This window comes from Triticum aestivum, chromosome 2B (genome assembly GCF_018294505.1).
Source record: "Triticum aestivum cultivar Chinese Spring chromosome 2B, IWGSC CS RefSeq v2.1, whole genome shotgun sequence".
NCBI lineage: Eukaryota > Viridiplantae > Streptophyta > Magnoliopsida > Poales > Poaceae > Triticum > Triticum aestivum.
The window spans coordinates 34,735,895-34,755,672 of record NC_057798.1 but is presented as its reverse complement, the minus strand read 5'-3'; the positions used below and the strand labels follow the sequence as shown (position 1 = coordinate 34,755,672).

Sequence of the window (19,778 nt, the reverse complement as noted above, 5' to 3'; positions counted from 1 at the left end):
CCGTAACACATTAGGGTTTGTTGAAGGTTGTGTTCCGTTAGCTTAGACGTTTGTGCGTGTGTCTCCCCTAGCATACTCCTTGGAGTGATGGGTTTCATGTGCATGCACGATGCAACCTCTCGGGGGCCCTAGCATGTGTCTTCAAGCGCGTAAAGGCATGCCTTCTTTAATTATTGATGTACACCTAGTGAACCGGATGACGACACTACAAAATTAGTAGCTTTGTTGGGTTCTTCCGCTCGAGAAGTTTTGGATTGGTAAGCGATATTAGTGGGTTTATCTATCATAGCTTCGAGTGGAGAAGAAAATTAGGGGACAAGAACTCCGTGGCATGTGATTATTGGTCATGGTGCCTACCATAATGGTTCACTTGGGGTGGAGTCTGTGCTAGGATCTAGGAGAGTTCATATGATTTGTGGGCGGCATGTCGACATGGCATAGCTTGTCAGTACAAAGACGTTGGCCATTGTAACAGAGGGTAAGGTGTTGGTGGTGCACTAGCTAGGGGGTGTCACGAGTGCATTGTTTCGAAAACGAAAAGGGGAAGGGTGAGGTTTGCTTGTGCTTTCAAAGGCTTGATGGGTGAGATCTTCTTGGCCATGGATACAACTTTTTATGCATAAGAAGAAGAAACACACATGTACATTGCATCCTTTAATACAACAAATTACCTAGTACCTTCCTGAAAAAACATGCAAGGAAGAAAACTGGATACATAGTAAATTTGGTAGGCATGATCACAACTGCGTATATCAACTTCACAATCAATGAATGTTGCATCGAAGGCCACAAATTAAATAGATGGGAAAATGAGGATCACAATTGAAGATGCAAACCTCATCATTACTAACAAAAATTGATGCACTAAGAGGAAAGAGATGAAGTCACTTTCGGGGTACTCCGACCAGGAGAGCAACCTCAAACTGATTGCCCTTTCATGGTACATCCTATCTATCATGACATGTTGTTGTCAAAGTCTTGCAAAAAGATCACTAGAAACAAGTAAACATTCATCTTTTAGTACATACAAATCACCGTGCTTCACAAGGATTTACTGATAATTTTGGATGATCTTAGAAAGGGAGGAGTATGTGCCAACACCCGCACAACAGAGACCGACGACAATGATGAACACACATAGTACTATCTGCAAAGAAATAATACATTTGTTTATTAAATGGTGTCTTCAGATATTTGAGCTTTTAGTCCATTCTGCTAATATGCCTGATCAAGAACACAATGATATAATTTTGTGAAACTTTTGAATTTGTAGAGAATGGAGGCTGATGTGTTCCCCCTGAGAGATTCAGTGTTCATTTGAGTGAATAAAAAACCATGATTCAAAAGAAATGCTTAATTGATCAAAGTTGAAAATTAGGTGTATTTAAAATTTATGAACCAACTATGCATCATACATGCATTTCAATCCTCGATTCTCCCATACATGTACCACTTTTCCTTTTCATCGGAAATAATGTTTAACATGGTTATGGTCTAATAATATATTTAAGAGGACTTCTTGATAAGTGTTCGAACTAAGAAACAATTTTTTACCTGACTCCAAGTCACTGTACTCCTTAGGATGGCCAAAAAGCATGCACAAGGTAGAATATACGCCTAAAAAATGTCATGTGTTAGCCACAATAATCAACAAACAAATGGCACTGCTGCAGTACCGCTTGGCATGAGCGACAACAAACAAACGACACTAAAATTCTGAAGAAAAACTTACCACAAACATGGTGAGAAGAGACCCAACTAGGGACATCACAAGTCCTATAAAGGCGCGGTAAAATCAATTAAATCAGAATATTAGGAAAATCAGCAAGATTTAACTCAAAAATCAATTTTTACTCAAATGATAAGTAGTGATGAAAATATTTACCAAAGAATGGAACAGATAGAGCAACAACAAGGGAAGACAACACTAGTGCTGATCTGAGCATAATTATGTTCCCGTACGTCTGCCTATTCGAAGGCAGCAGCTCTTCCAAACTCAGGGCAAGAGGAGTCATGGTAAGTGCATATTTGGTTATTGGATTTGTCACCTGAAAGACACTGTCAGCATGATATGCTTTTTTACCTAACAAAAAGGAACCCTGCGTATTTAATATATTCTGTAAATCATGCTAGAGAAAGAAACCTAAAATTACACTGAAACAGAGAGCCATTTCATAACAGAACAAAAATGTACACTATCAATAAATGAACCATATGAACTTAATTTGCTAATCTAGACAAGAAAATGTACCGTAGTCCAGACTGCAATCTTGGAAGACATGAGATTTGGGGGCATGTTCAATGTGAACTGAGACTCCGTGGTTTCGCCAAACATTATGTACCCCATGACCGCGGCACCCGCGAACAGAACAGTAGATAGCGCAATGCTGACAATAAACACAACCCCTCCTGAGATCATGGATTGCTCCAACAATGTTGTGTTGTACATACATTGGTTTTGGTGTGCTTACCATGTGAAAAGAACAGCATTGAACTGGTTGCTTTTCTTGAGAGAAGAGTAGATGTTAGGGAACACCCCATGCCCTGAGTAGCAGTACCCATACAAGCCAATGGCAATGGGGATCCCAGGGAGGTTCAGTGCCGTCCCTTCGCTCTTGTTGACACCAACATGATCAACAAGCCCTGCCCAAAAGAGGCAGGCGACGATGACGATCGACGCAACGACTCCTCCAGCTACAGAATTCAGAATCACTAGAAGAGATCACATATTTGGTCAGATGATGAAACACATGAGCTGCTGGCAAATGAAATAATACCTGAAATGAAGCTTAGACAACTGAGGTCACGAAGCCAAGTTGTCGGCATGACAACGAGCGTGGTAAGGATTGCGAATAACACATGGGCATCCAGGCTGAAGCCCCCTATAGTCAGGTGTGCATTGGGGAACAACTTTGATAGATTGTCACTCTCCAGTATCAGATACTCAATGCAACAAGCCTGCAGGGAAAGAATTAGGAGCTATTGATATGCTTATAAACAGCGGTAATGTTCAAGAAACAACATGTCTTGAAAAATATTATACTTCTAGTGAAGTTTCTGTATGCTGGTTAGACTGTTAGACTCACTTCACTGTGTTATGCACACCATAAAAACAGAGTATCTAATAATGTACTCTGTCAAAGTAATAATATTTCTAAACAAGCAAGCCAATGTGTCATGAGAAGTACTTACATACAGTTCCATGTACAATATTATCTGCAGGTGTCAAAGACAAAGGTGTCAAGAATCGGCAGAAATTATCCTCCACTGTACTCTGTAGTCTGTACTGAAATGAAAATGAATTTCAGATTTGGCAGAAGTTATATACCGAGATGACGATGCGGCCAGGCGTGCCGAACGCGGCATGGCCGATGTCCGGGTAGGTCTCGAGGCCTTCCTTGCTGTCGAGGCAGCGCCGGAGGAGCACGCCGGTGTACCACGCGAGCACGGCGAGCACGGCCAGTATCACCAGCCCAAGCCAGCCACCCTGCCTGACGGCATAAGGTGTTGACAGGATCCCCACACCACACAGGACGTTCACTCCTGCAAGTGGCACACAATGATTTCAGATCCAGAAGTCCTAAACGGTGCAGGATGAAAACAGCAAGCTTGGTGTCCAAATTATATAGTTGATGAAAACCGGACTTAGCTTTGACTTCGAATTTGGAGCCATTTCAGGCGGAGCATTCATAAAATAGAAACTTTCAATTTCCAAAATTAGTAATTCTAATGTTCCAACTACTTGCAGGCCACAGGTGAAACTTTCAACTTGAAAAACAATTATTAACCTTTAAATCAGCTAATACTGGACATACAGAATGTTCAGTGACAATCCTGTTTTGTTAGAAGTTCAGACAAGAGTGGGCGACAGAGCTGTCTTACTCACAGAAAAGTTGCTAATGGACAGAAACATGAACAGATTAGTAAATTGCACACTTTGATAGTGGTAGACAGAGACGTCTTGCGAAATAATGGTCTTGACAGTGACAGTGACAGTTGGATATCCACATGACCAGCCCAGATTAGTAAATTGCATGATTTGATTAGGACAAGGTTCCTCTTTCTCCTGACAGATCTCAATCAACATGCCTGGGCTGCAATCATGGTCCAGTTAATCATTTTATTGATCATGACCATGTTCCCGGCTCACATGACACTGCTGTCCTGGCCCATCAGCCATGTGATGCAGGTCTACATCACAGGGAATTGGCCAGAATCTGATGGGCTAATCGGCAATTCTAGGTGTTATATTAACACTACAGCTGTGGAAACTCGTTCTTGGACAGAATCTGTACATTCAACCTGGGTGTCAGCATGTGGGGTGTGCGTCCAGGTTCAGCAAACATGGCATCTTTTTGTCATGGCATGCATGTTATCCAGTGTGAGCATCCTAGGTTGCAGATGCCAGATGGGATCTCTTAAATTGACTTATGTACTGTATCCTTCCATGTTAGCATGGCCATCTGGTGTTCAATCATATTTTCATTTTGATGTATTTTCATTAGTGAAACAGTGACATTTTTTGATTTATTTTTATTACTGGCTCTCTCAAACTAAATTCCAAGCCATTTTATAATCGATATATATCCTACCATCCAGTGGTAGTTACCCCACATGTCTCATATACTACCATATGGTAATATATATATGGCTTGGAATTTAGTATATATATATGTACGTATTTCATAAATATATATATATATATATGGAAAATCCTACCACCTGGGGGTAATTACCCCACATGTCTTATATACTACCATGTGGTAGTATATATTCTACTTTCTCATTTTAAATATGATCATATACTATATATAAGATACTCCAAAGTGAGTTACATGAAAAAATTACAAGTTGGCTCATGGTTTTTATTATATTTATGAAATACGTACATATTTGTACGTAAAAGTGAGCATACTCAAAATACGATACATACTATCAAAAAAATAGTATATATACTACCTAAATATACTTATATACTACATACTACGCGTACATACTCTCCAATTTGATAGATAGTACATACAACATACAAAACTCAAGTGGTGGTAACTACCACTGGTGGTAGATAATATTTGTCCTATATATATTTTCCTTGTTACTATATTTTTTTCTCACATAGGCGAAAAAATGATGATCTCAAACCCTGGTTTTTATCCAACTGAAACTGGCTACTTTCATTAATTTGCAACCTACATTTCTCTGCAACTCTGGATCTCACAATGTGCAATTTGGCTGACTGTTATTCTTCATCAATTTTAAGAATTGCTATTTTTCTTCAACTCAGATGAATTTCGAGAGCAGTCTGCCTTCTATTCGTGAGTTTTTTTTGCGTAAATAAAAGAACATATGCACGTACCATTCAAGACGCCCTGGGTGTAGGAGCACTGACGGTAGGGCCCCACCTCATGGCCACCCCCACCGCCAGCAGGCTTTTGGTCCTCGGGGATCTTGAACAGGGATGACGCCTTCCTCGACGGCGGCAGGTAGTGGTGAGAGCTCTTCCGGGCATCATCGACATGGTCATCTTCGGTGGCGGCGATCAGGGTGGTGGGCAGGAGCGGCTTGACGATCTCCGGTGGTTGCTTCCCCCGGAAGGAGGTGGCGAGGAAGGAACTGGAGAGCCTGCTGAGCGTGGGCGTGCCCAGGAACCCACTCAGGCTCGGCGACTGCACGCTGCTGTAAATGTCCATCGACTGCCTGCAACGCCAAACCAAAGAAGATCGCAACGGTTGTTACTGAATCGTGCATGGAGATTGTGCAGCAGAACATCTCTTCGTAAATTTTATGCAGAGCAAATGGATCAAGAACAAAAAAATCTGAGTTAACTCGATCAGTTTCTCATGAAAAGAAACAAACAAAAATGATACTAACTCTTTGTTCTGATCTTCACTCTAAGGGCCACTTCTTTTGGGCAATTCTCCGAGAATTGACCCCCTTCCAGCTTCTCCCAGAATTGGCACTCTATATTTTCTTACAATTCCTAGCTAATTAGCTCTTAACTAGCTAGGAATTGTAAAAAAAGATGAAGTGACAATTCTGGGAGAAGCTGGTGAGGGGGTCAATTCTCGGAGAATTGCCCAAAAGAAGTGTAATAAGTACATTTGCTTCGACAGATGATGAGACCAACTGAAGTTGCCACGTCGGCAGACCTATCCACCATGGACCCACGCGCACAGAGACATCTAGCAAACGAACAAAACGTGGCCCACCAGCCGCTGTGAGGCCCACATGTCAATGCCCCCCTACACTCGCACACGCCATCCGCAGTTTCGTCTGCTCGTGGGTCCTCCCTGGCCTGGACTTAGAAACTAGTGATGTGCATAGAGTTGTGTTTAGAATCTCTCCTGATTAAGGCTAAAATTTCAAACATCTCGTTATTTCGATGTGTCAAATTCATATGCTTATCGCAACAATACAGTACGTAAATGCTGCTTAACAGAAAATGTTACCATAATGCTGATTGGTGAGATTTTTATAAATACGTAGTATTTTATACATGGTCAGGAATGTTTGAGATGCATATGCAAAAATAGCACTACTGATTAACAAGGAAATGTTATTAGAAGGATAAAGAAGAAGCTCTGCATGATGCAGCTGGGTGTGGCCACCGCTGCGTACGCACGCACCTGTAGCTCTGCGGCCACTGGTGGCTGGCGTAGGAGCCAGGGTGGCCACCGCCGGCGGCCTCGACCACCCGCGGCCGCGGGCTCCCGCACGACGACGACCCGTCCGACTCCTCCTCGCTGCCGCCCAGCTGGTGCTCCTCGTCGTCGCTCTCCATGGCGAAGCTCTGATCCGACACCGAGTTCCTCATCGCTGCCCTCAAGCTTGGTTAGCGGCAATGGCCGACGGGCCGAGCAGAACAGAGAGGGAACGAGAGAGAGAGGGAGCGGGAGATGGTAAAGTGTGAGGAGAAGAATGAAGGAGCGAGAGGGGGTCGTGGGTGTTTATACACAATGGCACACGGATTAAACAAACCAGTTGTACTAATATGTATTTTCAGATGCGCGAGGTTGAATATTCGGCAGGTTCCTCGTCGCTCGCTCGCGCTGATCTAGGCCTCACATGTCAACGTCAGTTTGGTAGCACAAATTTGTGGTGCAGGGGAAACCAGGAACATCGACGTTGTGTATTTAGGGCATCTCGAACGCTGACCCCTACACTTCCTCCCGCATCTGTCCGTAAACAAAGAGTACCAGTATGTGGACATGGATGCGGGAGCCGGTCATCCAACAATATCCGCATGCATTTTGAACCAAGTTTAAACAAACCAGACAAATGCAAACGGGATGTTATTCATACAAACCGAAGCACATTCATTACATTTCAGACCATTTAAAAAAGAGGGACCTAAAACTAGACTGGCGGCATTCGTAGACCGCGTCCTCCATGTGCCATCTTCATGAGCGGCGACGACAAGACCCATGAAGTGAAGGTGCAGTCTCCGGTGAGAAAAAGTAGAACATGGGTAACAGACCGGCCTACTTGGGACACAACGCCTTGACGCCTCGCATGCTCTACTCATCCTCGGAGGAGTCCGCGATCATGAGGTCCACGATGGTAATGGAGAGGCCGACGCTCTCATAGTCCCACCGGCGCGTCCGAAAGTTCATTGGCGGCGCGTAGGACACGCGGCTATCCGTCTCATCCTGTCTAGTAATCGTCTCTCTGGCATTGAACAGGTGGGAAGACCGGGGGGCGTGGCGCGGGCGGTGCCCTCGGCCGGCGAGTCGCTTCAATGTTGGCGCGAACGAGAGCGGTCTCATCCGTTCCGGGCCAGTGTCAATGCAGAGCGGCCGTTCTAAAGCGGCGTGAATGCGGCAGCTAGCTTCGGGCGGGAAAGCATGCGGTCCAAGAGGTTTTTTTGGTGAATCAGGATAGTCAGGAGCGGACGTGACAGCGGTCCAGACACCCGTAAAGTCCTCTAGTTTATCTCTGGTTTGTGAAAAAAACACGTCCGGACCGGCCCGCGGACCGATACAGATCCATGTTAGACGGCAAAATACGTTTGAACCGCGCGGTTCGTGATGCGGATGGTCGCAGGTGGTTTGAGGGGAGATGCCCTTATCTCGATCGGATTGAAATGTGGAGATGTGCATCTTCTGTGGATAGTGTTTGATTAGTCGTGTATCAAAGGAAAGGACGCCGGCCGGCCAGGAATCAAGTGCCCTTTGCGGCTACGACGGGGTTCTCTTTTGATTCTGCAGGCAGCGTCCAAATGAGAGAGAGGTCCTGTTACGTACGGTGAGTGTGACGGCCGGATGGTGGCTCCTTTGTACGGTCGTCGTGCACCAGGCATTGCGATGGTCGATCAGTGGTCACTAGAGACGGGCTGGACGGACGGGCTGTGCTGTAGCAGGGTGCACATATGAACCACAGGGCAGGGGAACCTTCTCTGTCGCCGGAAGGCCGGATCTTCAGCCTTCTTCATCCATGGATCTATCTATATCCAGGATCTCTTGGCCACGGAAAGAGGAAGAATTTGCATCTGGATAATTACGACGGTGATGCCATGCGCGCCCCGGAAGGGCTTTATAGGTCGATCGGCCGATATATTGCATATATACTTAGAGCATCTACAGCGGAGCATCCCAAACTCGCCTCAAACGTTTGGACGGGCGGATTCGTCACCGACCGATCACGAAAATGCGACCCAGACGAGCGTCAGATGGGTCTCAAACGGCCCGACTAACCGGCACCCCTCGTATCCAGCCCAAAATGAGGCGTATATGGGGGCACCTGGGCGAGTCCACCACGTCGGACCCGGCCTATACGCTGGCCCACCCAACCCCACATACATTTCCTCCCATCCGCTTGCCGGACCAAATCTTAGTCACTTCACTCCATTCTTCTTCACTCTCCTCTGCCACCCAAGTTACCGTCCGGCGATCTCCGGCATGGCAGAGAGTATATCCGAGTCCTCCACCTTCAAATCCGTCGACCCTGAACTTATTCCATCGGGCCCGAGGACGAGATGGCCGTCTGGCTTGCGCTCCGCCGCTCCCGGGAGGAGGCTCTCGCACGGACTCATTCCGTCTGGAATCCATTCTGTCAGCCCAAATGGCGCATGGATCTGGCGCTAGGTGTGCCATCGTTGCCTCACGGGAGGCAGTGCGGTCCGTCTGGCGTCCGAGTACGGTGGTGGACGCGCAACCCCTCTGTTGGGGTGCCAAGGCCACATACGCACCATGGGCGTCGTCCGACGAAAACATGGCGTGGCTGCGCCCGCCGTGCGAGGCAGCGAGCGCAGGATGTGGCGGCAGTCCTAGCGACGGTGGACGTCGGCGAGGCGGAGTCGCATTCTCCGGCGCATCGTATGGTGCACAAGTCCGGGCGCCGCAACCGCGTCGTGGTGGATGTCGCCGGCTCGTCCCAGGACGGATCCATCATCGATCTGACGTCCATCGGCACCGTTTAGGTTCCGGGCTCTGACGAGGAAGAGCAGGGCATGGGAGACGGCGGCGCCTTGAGTGCCGTGAGCCGGCTCGTGTCCCATGCCTTACTCTACCTTGCTGGCGACCGAACTAACATTTTGGGGAGCACAGCCGGCTGCCGGACATGAGCGCGGCGGAACCGGGCGAGCTATGCTTAGATTAGGTTTCACGTCCGTTTGTAAAATAAAATATTTAAGACGTGGCTGGTAACTGTCCGTGGACGTGCCCGATCGCGTCCGCAGGCATTTGAGGGCTCGACTGTAGATGCTCTTACACCAATCTTCAATGGATCCAAACATATTTGCTGGCTCAGACGGCTAGCTGCCTAGCTAATAATGGTACCGATTTGTTCTTTCGTATCGATCCCTGCAGATTATGCCCAAATTATGCGCATCCGCTGGAACATGTGCCAAACTTAATCCATCCATGTGAACAAACTCTGTAACACTATCCGGCAGCTCACCTAGCTACAGTACTACTAGTATTTTCCACGCATGAGTCAGCTAGAAACAGACCTGAGAGACCGAGAAGACGGCCGGGACGAAACTGCCTGTCCACATGGCTTCACGTGATACGTCGCTAATTGTATAATACCATCACATGCATGCCTCGTTGTCCTATATATATTTTTCTTTTTGTTAATTCCACCTCTTGGCAGTGGACAACACTGCATTATTTTAGGACTTGATTGACACACCAGCACTAACCACATGCCACTGCTTGATTAGGCATGCATGCATGGATGTAAAACAGTGGGCACGATCCATAGACGCTTGTATGCATTGCACACCGGCTAGCTGCTTCTCACGACACCCTCGTATGGTTCCCACTGTTTTTCAGTCCATGTTGAGGTAGTAGCTGGGATCGTGGATGCCATCGCGGCCGAGGACTCTTCTTTTGGACTACTAGACCAATAGTATCACATTTACCGAAAAAGACTTTCACCCCGTTTTATATATAAAGCATCGACCAACAGCAATCCAGTACAAACGCACGCCACCACAACACACGCACACATCCAAGGCAAGATACATAAGCACTGAGCGCAGCAACACCACCCCAAGCACTACAAGAGCATCCGGGTCCTCGACCGCGAACACGCCACCGCGAAGAGATGAAGCTGCATATGACGAACCGTGGGCTTCAAGGCGGTGCCTTCACGAAGGATACGACACCGGAGCGCCGCCACCGCCCGACCCGAGAGTCAGAGTTTCCCCTAGAGCAACGCGACGGGTAATGATGACCGCGACGACGCCTTCAAGAAGGGAGCGAGCTTCGCCTCCGCCGATCTGTCCGAAGATAGAACAAATTTTCACCCCGACCTATACTCACCGCCACCGAACGCCACACCCCGGCGACCATGCCGCCCACACGACCATGGTCACTGGGCAGCACCAAGGCATGAACTTTGCCCATGAGCACCGTCAAACCACCACCAGGGCCGCCGCCCCGGCATCCAAGACCTCGACGCCACCTCACCAGTTACTCAGCGCCACGCCACCTATAGAGACGGGTGGAAAGGCCCCGCCTTCCGCATCCCTGAGCTGCCCCCAACTGGCCGCCATCGGCCCATCCCGCTGCCGGGTGCGAGACGGGTGCGGTCCTGCCACCGGGCGCGAGACGGGCGATATATCACAGCTGAGAAAAGCCCAGTCCTTTGACAGAAGTGGTGCGTGGGCGACGGGGAGAGGAATCGAAGTCCGCCGCACGCCGCCTATGGACGAACCGACGCCGAAACATGTCAGACGCCGCCGCAGCAGACATGCCAAGCTGCCGTGGATCCCTCCACGGCCGGAGCAACAGCCACACCAGGCCACTGCCCATCCCGCGCCGCCCGCCAGACTCCAGGCATTGAGTCCGCCGGGCACACAGCCAGCAGATCGACAGCCATCCCCGACCCTCGACCCACACCACCACCTCCCTCCGGTCGCTGAAGAAGAGCATGGGAAGGCCGAGGCCGCCACTGCTGCGCCGCCACCTCCGCCAGTCGGCTGCCACGGCGAAGGAAGCCACCCGCAGCCCTCACCGCCCGCAGCCCGCTCCTATCGGATCTGGATCGAGCCGACGCCGTCACCACACCAGCCGAGCACCACCGAACCACCGCCCGTCACGCCACCAGCACACCCACGCGCCATCACCTGCGCCAATGAGGGGCCGTGCCGCGGCGCCCCGCGAGAACGCCACGACCAGATCCAGGTCGGCCGGCCCGTGTCAGCCCTCCCGCATGAGGCGACGAAGATGCCCCCCCCCCCCCGCCGCCGCCGCCGGTCGGGCTTCGCCTGGGCGCGCCCTCTGGCGGCGTCGGGAGGAGGAGGAGGAGGAGGAGAGGAGATGTGGTGAGGTGGCCGGCGGCTAGGGTTCCTCCCCTGCCGCCTGTGGGAGCGCCAGAGGAGGAGGAGTCCGCGGTGCTCCAAAAATTCTCTCTTTTACCAAGCCATTCATAATGTCACATTTTATAGTGATGTTAGTTTGTTTATTGGTAAAACTTGCATTTGTCGAGCTTAATGTTGCGAGTTCAAGTAATGCTGGAAAGATTTTTCTATTCGCTTTGAGAGTGAGAAATTATTAGATGTGGAAGGTGGATATGCATTGGGGGTTAGAAACAAATAAGGGATAAGTGTAGACATTATTCACTTGGCTTACTTTTCCTCCGAATTATTTTGGACTAATAAAATCCCTTGAATTATCAATTTATTTTTCCTAACAAACGAAGCAAGGCGGGAGGTTTGTCGATGCAGTATAAGAAAATCGAGATACTTGGTTAACTAGAGAAAAACTGAATGAAAGCCTACATACATATGGCTAACTAGCATAAGGAGCATCATGTGCCTGCGGCCGAGGCGACATGGTCAGGTGCTCGCCACCCAAAACCACATATCGATATTGCAGAGGACCTCATCGTCAACACTTATCGGCGGCGATCAGGGGTGTGCTGCACTTCGAAGGGACAAAGACCGCGACCTGCAGCGGTGGATGGAAGTGCGAGAGCTCGAGGCAGCCATGAGCAATGAGGTGACAGGCTTTGCACGGATGGGGACGTCGTGCGGCGGCAGAAGACGTTGGGCGTGCGTCAACCACACGGATGGTTTGGGTGAGATCATGCATGGAGGGAGGGGGGATCTCTAGGGCAAGGAGGTTAGGGAAAATGGGGAGGAAAAACCAAGTGTGGGAGATGGGAGGAACGATGTGGGAGGGCTTGATGAAATGGAAGTGGAACAGGAATTTTACTTCTTTTTTATATAGGAGAGATACATAATCATATAAAATAATTCATATGTATTTTTAATTTTGATTCTCATGTTATCGACCCAATTTGCCAACAACCAATTCCCGCATCATCGTGCGCAGTATCCTCTAGTTTCAACAAGAGTCAGTGCTTCCCGTTTCGTACAACATAGCTTTGTGAGTTAGGATTTCAAATTCCAGATACCTCCGATGCTCAGCATAAATGTATAACAGAACTACTTTCCGAAACAGACACAAACAATCTAGAACATATTACATTGCCAGAAATCTTCATATGTCGAGCTTATCTCACAGGTACTTCATAAGCATTTCCATCACTATTCAACATCTATGTTATGTTATAAGTACAATATGAAGAACGAGAAGGAGAAGGCGCATATGGTATTTATAGATGTCAAAAACACACCGAGTAATAATATAAGGTGGTAGTTGGTGTTGTAACTGTATTGCTTATTGATAGGAACATGTGAACTTTTTTTTCGAAACGCGGTCCTTAGGATCCGATTCATTAAGAAGAAGAGAGTTGCCCGGTTAATCAACGGAAAACCGGACGTAAACCATTACAACATGCCCCCAAAAGGGCACCATCAACCCACGCCGACCCCAGGACCGCGGCAGGTACTGGTGAGAGCTCTTCCGGGCATGATCGACATGGTCATCGTCGGTGGCGATCAGGGTGGTGGGCAGGAGCGGCTTGAGGATCTCCGGCGGCGGCTTCCCCTGGAAGGAGGTGGCGAGGAAGGAGCTGGAGAGCCTGCTGAGCGTGGGCGTGCCCAGGAACCCGCTCAGGCTCCGCGACTGCATGCTGCTATATATGTCCATCGACTGCCTGCAACACCAAATCAAATTGAAGGAGATCGCAACTGTCATTACTGAAAGGCAGCAGCACTGAATCCATGTCTAAGTACATTTGCGTTGAACTGCATAAAAAGGATCAACATGAAAAAAAATCTAAGTTAACTCGATCAGTTTCTCATAAAAATAAGAAACAAACAAATGGTACTTATTATCTCTTCGTTCTGATCTTCACTCTATGTCTAAGTACATTTGCGTCCTCAGATGATGAGACCAACCGAAGTTGCCACGTCGGCAGACCTATTCCACCATGGACCCACGTGCACAGACATGTGGCAAACGAACAAAACGTGGCCCACCAGCGGCTGTGAGGCCCGCATGTCGCCCCCTACGCTCGCACACGTCATCAGCAGGGTCGTTTGCTCGTGGGCTCGACTAGTTCGAAACTAACTAATGTGCATAGAGTTATGTTTAGAATCCTAACAATCTCGAAAAAAAAATGTTTAGAATCCTAATTAAGGCTAAATTTTCAAACATCTTGTTCTTTCGATGTGTCAAATCCATATGTTTGTCGCAACAGTACATTACGTAAAAACTGCTTAACAGAAATGTTACCATAATGCTTGATGGGCAGGGTAAAGCGGCTAATGTGGAGGTGAACGCCATGCCAATTTGGGCTCGAATCTATGACGTCCCACCTCTCATGCTCTCGGAGGAGATCGGCTGGAAGCTTGGAGGCCTTAGGTGAAGTTTTGAGGGTAGATACTGATGAGTTTGGCAATATTTTCTCTGAGTTTCTTCGTGTGCATGTAAAACACAATGTAAACACTCCACTCCTGCGTGAGGCTAGTTCCAGGGAATTAGGGGATGATGAGTGGATGGATTTAGAGGTTAAGTATGAGAGGGCACCCAGGTTTTGTATGTACTGTGGGCATATAGGTCATGGTGAGAGGGATTGTAGGCTGCCGGTAGATGATCAAACAGTGAGGTACACAGGTGCCATGAGGGCGTCGCCTTTCAAGAGGAGTAAAAACAAAGGAGGCTTCGTGGCGCCGGATGCGTGCAGTGCGAGGCGCTTCCTACACTTTGGCTCGGAAGTGTATGGGGAAGCGTGGACTGTTCCGGCCAAGCTGGCATGGGAAAGGCTTGGGAAGGACAAGGATTCGGAGGACACCGATCGCTCATAAGAAATGGTAAGGTACAGAAGGATCCCTGATGAAATCCTGCTTGATCCAGGAGTACAAGCGACAATTGCTGCGGTGAGCAAGCTCAAGGTCAGCGATGGCCCAGAACATGGAGGTACCCGAAAAGTGAGCATCGGGGAAAATTCCTTGGTGCCGATGGACATCCCTCCACGGACTGTGGCCTCTACACCAGCAATGGCCGCAGTCATCGCGGACTCTACATCAACACCACCAGCGGGGATTGTGGCCTCTACACCAGCAATGGCTGCGGTCCCCATGCATGGAGGCTACATCAACGCCACCAGCTGGGAATGTGACCGGGACCGACATCAACACTACCCCGGCAGTGCACTCCATCTTGGAGGTGGTGACTCCTCCTTACCCCCTGGGTTTGGACAAGAAGCGGTGCTCAAGGCCACGCCTCCTGTTGCTGCCATCCCATCAGCGGACGGTGGTGATGTAGGCAAGGAGATGGTTGCAGTAGCTGCTGAAGAGGAGGACATCTCGGAGGATCAGGGCGGGGGTACTGGTGGCCGCACTAGCAACCCTACTGCAGCACAAGTGGACAGCGTCAAGGGCAAGATCAAAAAGAGATACATTAATCAGTTCAAAGGAAGAAAGAGTTCAGGGGTGGTGGAGTTGATCCTTGGTAAGAGGGCTGGGTGTAATACTTCTATAACAAGATGCTAAAACCGTTTAGCACTAAGAACGACAAGGAGTGATTCTTGCCGAAGTCACATGGAAAGAGTTTTTGCAAGAATCGGTGTCCCAAAACACCGACGAGCAAAATACATGATGGAGATTCCACACACTCATGTGTTTGGGTTAATCATGTATTCCATGGTATGTAAAACAACCAGATATGTCCAATACTCCCAAGTTGTTGCGAGTATAGATACCAAAGTGATCAAAAGTACTGATCATGGGACAACAGTAAAATAGGTCATTGAGTACTAAAGTAGGTCACAAGTGGAGATCATGAAGAGTTCATTGTAAAATGTTACGTCGATACAATCTTCATCTTTTCTCCATGCGATTTTTAATTTAAATTGAGGATTTTGTGTAACACACAATATGGTGGCACACTTAGTTGGAAATTGTTCCAAACAAGTTACTGTGGCGAATACTATAACAAAGGCGAAGTATGTTGCCGCTTTAGAAGCGACAAAGACAAAGATGTTGAATCATATAGTTCATTCATGTACTTAGTTTGGTTTCAAGAAGGCTTTGGTCAATGTGACACTATTGCAGATAATTGCTCCATAGCTCAGTCCGAGAGATCAGGTTTCGACCAATGATTCACATATATACAAAGCCAAGTTCGTACAAAATATGAATTTTGTGAAAGCGTGAAAATGCAAGGATATGCAGAGATACACACGGAGTTGAAGTTGTCAGATCCGATGGACATCAGGCTATACCATATGCGAAGCATTTTTTACACCGGTATGCCATAGGTGTAAAGTGCATTAGGATTAACTAGATTATTGACTCTAGTGCAAGTGGGAGTCTGTAGGAGATATGCCCTGGGGGCAATAATAAATGCTACTCCCTCCTTCCTATAATATAAGAGCGTTTTTGACACTACACGCTCTTATATTATGGGATGGAGGGAGTATTATTTAATTATCTTCATGTTCATAATTATGTTTATGTTCCATGCTATAACTGCTATTGTTCTCGAGTCTGCAATAACACGAGGCTTGGAGGAAGACTCATATGCACGTGTGGAATAATAAACAGTAAAATATATTCCTAGTCTCGCCTCTAAGACTAGCTCATGTGTTGCATGATGGTTCTATTTTTCTGACCATGGGCATGACTATGCCGACAACTTTGAGGGCACAATATTAGAAGTACACCTGATTCGTCATAAGTTTATGGTTAATAACACAGAGATGGTTAATGTTTGCATGATTTCTTGGACCATGAGAGTATCGAGTTTCTTCATGCTTGATTCATGAACTTTGGGGTTTGTTAAACGTCATCCGTAACTATATGGCTATTACGGCGGCTTACGGGTTCATGGGAAAGTATGTCAAGTAACTTGATAGCTCAAGATTGAGATTTGCTCCTCCGACGATGGAGAGATATCTCTGGGTCCTCTCGATGTTACAGTATCCATCATCGTCTGGCCAGACACAGGGTGATTTGATCACAGAGATGCCGAAACACGGTAACGAGAAAAGAGAATAATACCGGTAATGAGGTAACTGTCATAGTGGACAAGTAGTTGATCCACGAGGATGCTAACATGTCTCACTTCGTGTATTTGTAACATATCACAAAGCAACACGAATAGCACATGGCAACTGGAGGTTCACTTGAATATTCATTCATGTGGGTATGGGGTCAATATGGGTGTCCACGGCTCCGATGTTGATCATTGATTAGAAAGTGTTCCGGTCATGTCTATGCTTCAACGAACCTATAGGGTCACAAGCTTAAGGGTCATCTATCTGCTGAATACTAGACAGGGAGTCTGAGAGAAAGTCTTTGGAAAAAGTTTCGGAGACAGCGGAAAAGTTCCGAAGAGAGAGGTCACCGGATGAGTTCCGGTGAAACTGAAAAGTTGTTTCGGAGGATACCTTAAAGTCAAATTGGTTTTGACACATGCCTGATAATTCTTGAAGGGTGCCAGAATCATTCTGGAAACTTACTGGAATTTTTCAGGATGAAAACCGAAAATGTTCCGGAGCTGTCGGAATCACTTCATATGCTTCTCGCAGATGAAAATCACTAAACTGGAATTGTTCCGAAACGCGTTGAAAATTATTTTAGTAGGTACTGGAAATGTTCGAAGCCCACATAAATATTTTCAGTTCGAACGGACGCTGAAAAATGTCGTCGTGAATAGTGAAAAACACTAATCGGTTGCTTTTTGGGAAATATCTAAAGGGGATCTTTCCAAAAGATCTAGGGATTACATGGAAGGGCGGGAACCTCTTTTTTTTTTGGGGGGGGGGGGGGGGGGGGCACAAGGGGTGGGACGTTCATGGGTACAGCTCATCCATGCGGTCCCACTTGTCCCTTGGTTTCACTCTTTAGGTCTTTGGGAAGGACTCCATTTCATGTGGGTTTTGGGTTTTCTTGTAAAACCACCCTACCCCTTGGGTTTCCTATAAACAGAGGAGGTGAGGGATGCCATCTCTTCACTCTTACTCTCATAAAAAGGCCATGCATGATCTGGCTCTCTCTCTCCCTCCCAGCGAAATAGTTTTGTAGAGCCGAAAGGCTGTCTGGGTTCCGGCAGAAACTAGTCTGGAAGGCGAAGCCCTGCCAGATAGATGACACCGTATATGTGCAACTCTGTAGAGAGATTGTAGTTTCGGTCTTAGTTCGAGAGTGCCTCCCGAAGGGCTGTCCGTGTGACCATCCGAGTTTCGAAGGTCCTCCCGAAGGGCTATCCGAGTGACCGTCTGAGTTTTGAAGGTCCTCCCAAAGGGCTGTCCGCGACACCATCCGAGGGACTGTTTGACCGCCTCCCGGAGGGCTGTCCAAGGGGCAAACGAGGGAATACATCCTCGCGGTTGGGAGGTTGTAAATCCTAGCTGCAGGGATCTGCACCGCCAATCGTCATCGACTCTACTTCCGCTGTGCCACGAGTCGGTAACGAAAAATATCAAACTTTGTATGTAGTCTCCGTAGTGGTCCTGGGCTAGTGCATAGGTCGGAATTTTTGTTTTCTGTTGCGTTACCCTACATTAAAACAAACAGAATTGAAGGCTTAGCAAACAGCGCATAGTTCACACATGGTTCATGATTTCGATCATCGTTCCACTACATAAACATCATGACAGATAGATCACTACCAAAAGAAATGCATACTGCCTCCCCAACCCAGCACACCTGGCTAGAGTACATGCAACAACTAAACATAACTAGACATGAAACCATAACTAGACATAGGTATATATACATGCCCTTCTGGAACACCTTGGCATACTCCTCCTTAAATGCTGCCTTGTAGACACCTGCAGATGTACATACTTACTTAGACCAGGCAATAAAATATCAATCCTTCTACAAATTAAACACACGGTGCATATACGAACCTTCTTAGATCTTGTGAACGGTGAATTCTGGTTTCCCATTGCGAGCTCGAAGGGAGAAAACACATATTTCCCCTTTTGTCATCTTTGCTTTCTTTGCAAAGTCACTCCAGTTAGTGTTATGGTGGCCCTATTGTCCACACCATTAATAAGGCGAACCTGTCTTGCACACCGTCCAGATGATAGCTTGATCTTTACCCCATCGACTGGAGTGGTAATGAAATCCACCAGATACTTCTTAGTGAAGAAAGCAGAGAAGTACTAAAAAATACACCAGAGCTATAGTCACATGGTATGATAGACTGATACGCTGATGCAAATGTAAATACATTCAAGAATTCCAAACCATTCTCTGCCCGGGCTTGGCAAAAGTCTTGTTTATTTCACAGACGTAGTGGCATATAGCAGGCTTAACTGACTGAACATAGTGGCTGAGACGCTTCCGAGCACACGTTGACATCTTAAACTTCTTTGAATACATCCATCTACCATTAGAGTCTGGATTATATATAGCCTGGAAACAAAACTAAACAGGTTAATTTGATTCAGCCATCAAACATCAGAACCAATTAATCATGAGCAGGCAACACTTACGAACTGTGTAGTGTTTAGGACAGTCATAGACGGACATGCATAGCATCTAAGGCTTCTTTTCCTTCATCTGCCTACACACTCCTACATAATTGAACACGCCAAGAAAGTATAAGTTCAAATGATTACAGTAACTGTCACGGTTATATCTTATAGTGCTTGCATAACCTAGCCAATGCAAATTAGGCTCTGAATTTAGGGAAGCAATCCAAACAAAAATAACCCAAGACTAGATAGTTTCATCATTGCTGAACAAATAAAATAGCGAGATGATGTTCCGCTTATGGTGTTATTGATCATATGGAGATGTATGAGATCATGGCGGCGCCGGTTGATCATTCGTCACCTTGACGATGCTATACATATGTCACCCAAACAATAAAAGACTTACTATACATATACATACGTCCTCCAATTTCCATTAATTCTAATAAATAATCTTCAGCTAAGAACAGAGTTGGGGCCAACCAAAATTA

General features: G+C 47.1%; 1 protein-coding gene across 1 annotated transcript; it reads right to left on the bottom strand.

The window, feature by feature from the left end:
- Positions 1–729: 729 nt before the first annotated feature.
- Positions 730–6,933, bottom strand: LOC123040206 (amino acid transporter AVT1C). The gene is made up of 11 exons (XM_044463115.1): positions 6,627–6,933; positions 5,357–5,697; positions 3,329–3,543; positions 3,193–3,216; positions 2,778–2,958; positions 2,472–2,694; positions 2,252–2,387; positions 1,886–2,048; positions 1,733–1,776; positions 1,555–1,617; positions 730–1,147 (listed from the first exon to the last, which is right to left on the bottom strand). Exons 1-11 carry the CDS (start codon positions 6,812–6,814, stop codon positions 1,052–1,054), a joined length of 1,674 nt encoding a protein of 557 aa, XP_044319050.1. The 5' UTR covers positions 6,815–6,933; the 3' UTR covers positions 730–1,051.
- Positions 6,934–19,778: the final 12,845 nt, after the last annotated feature.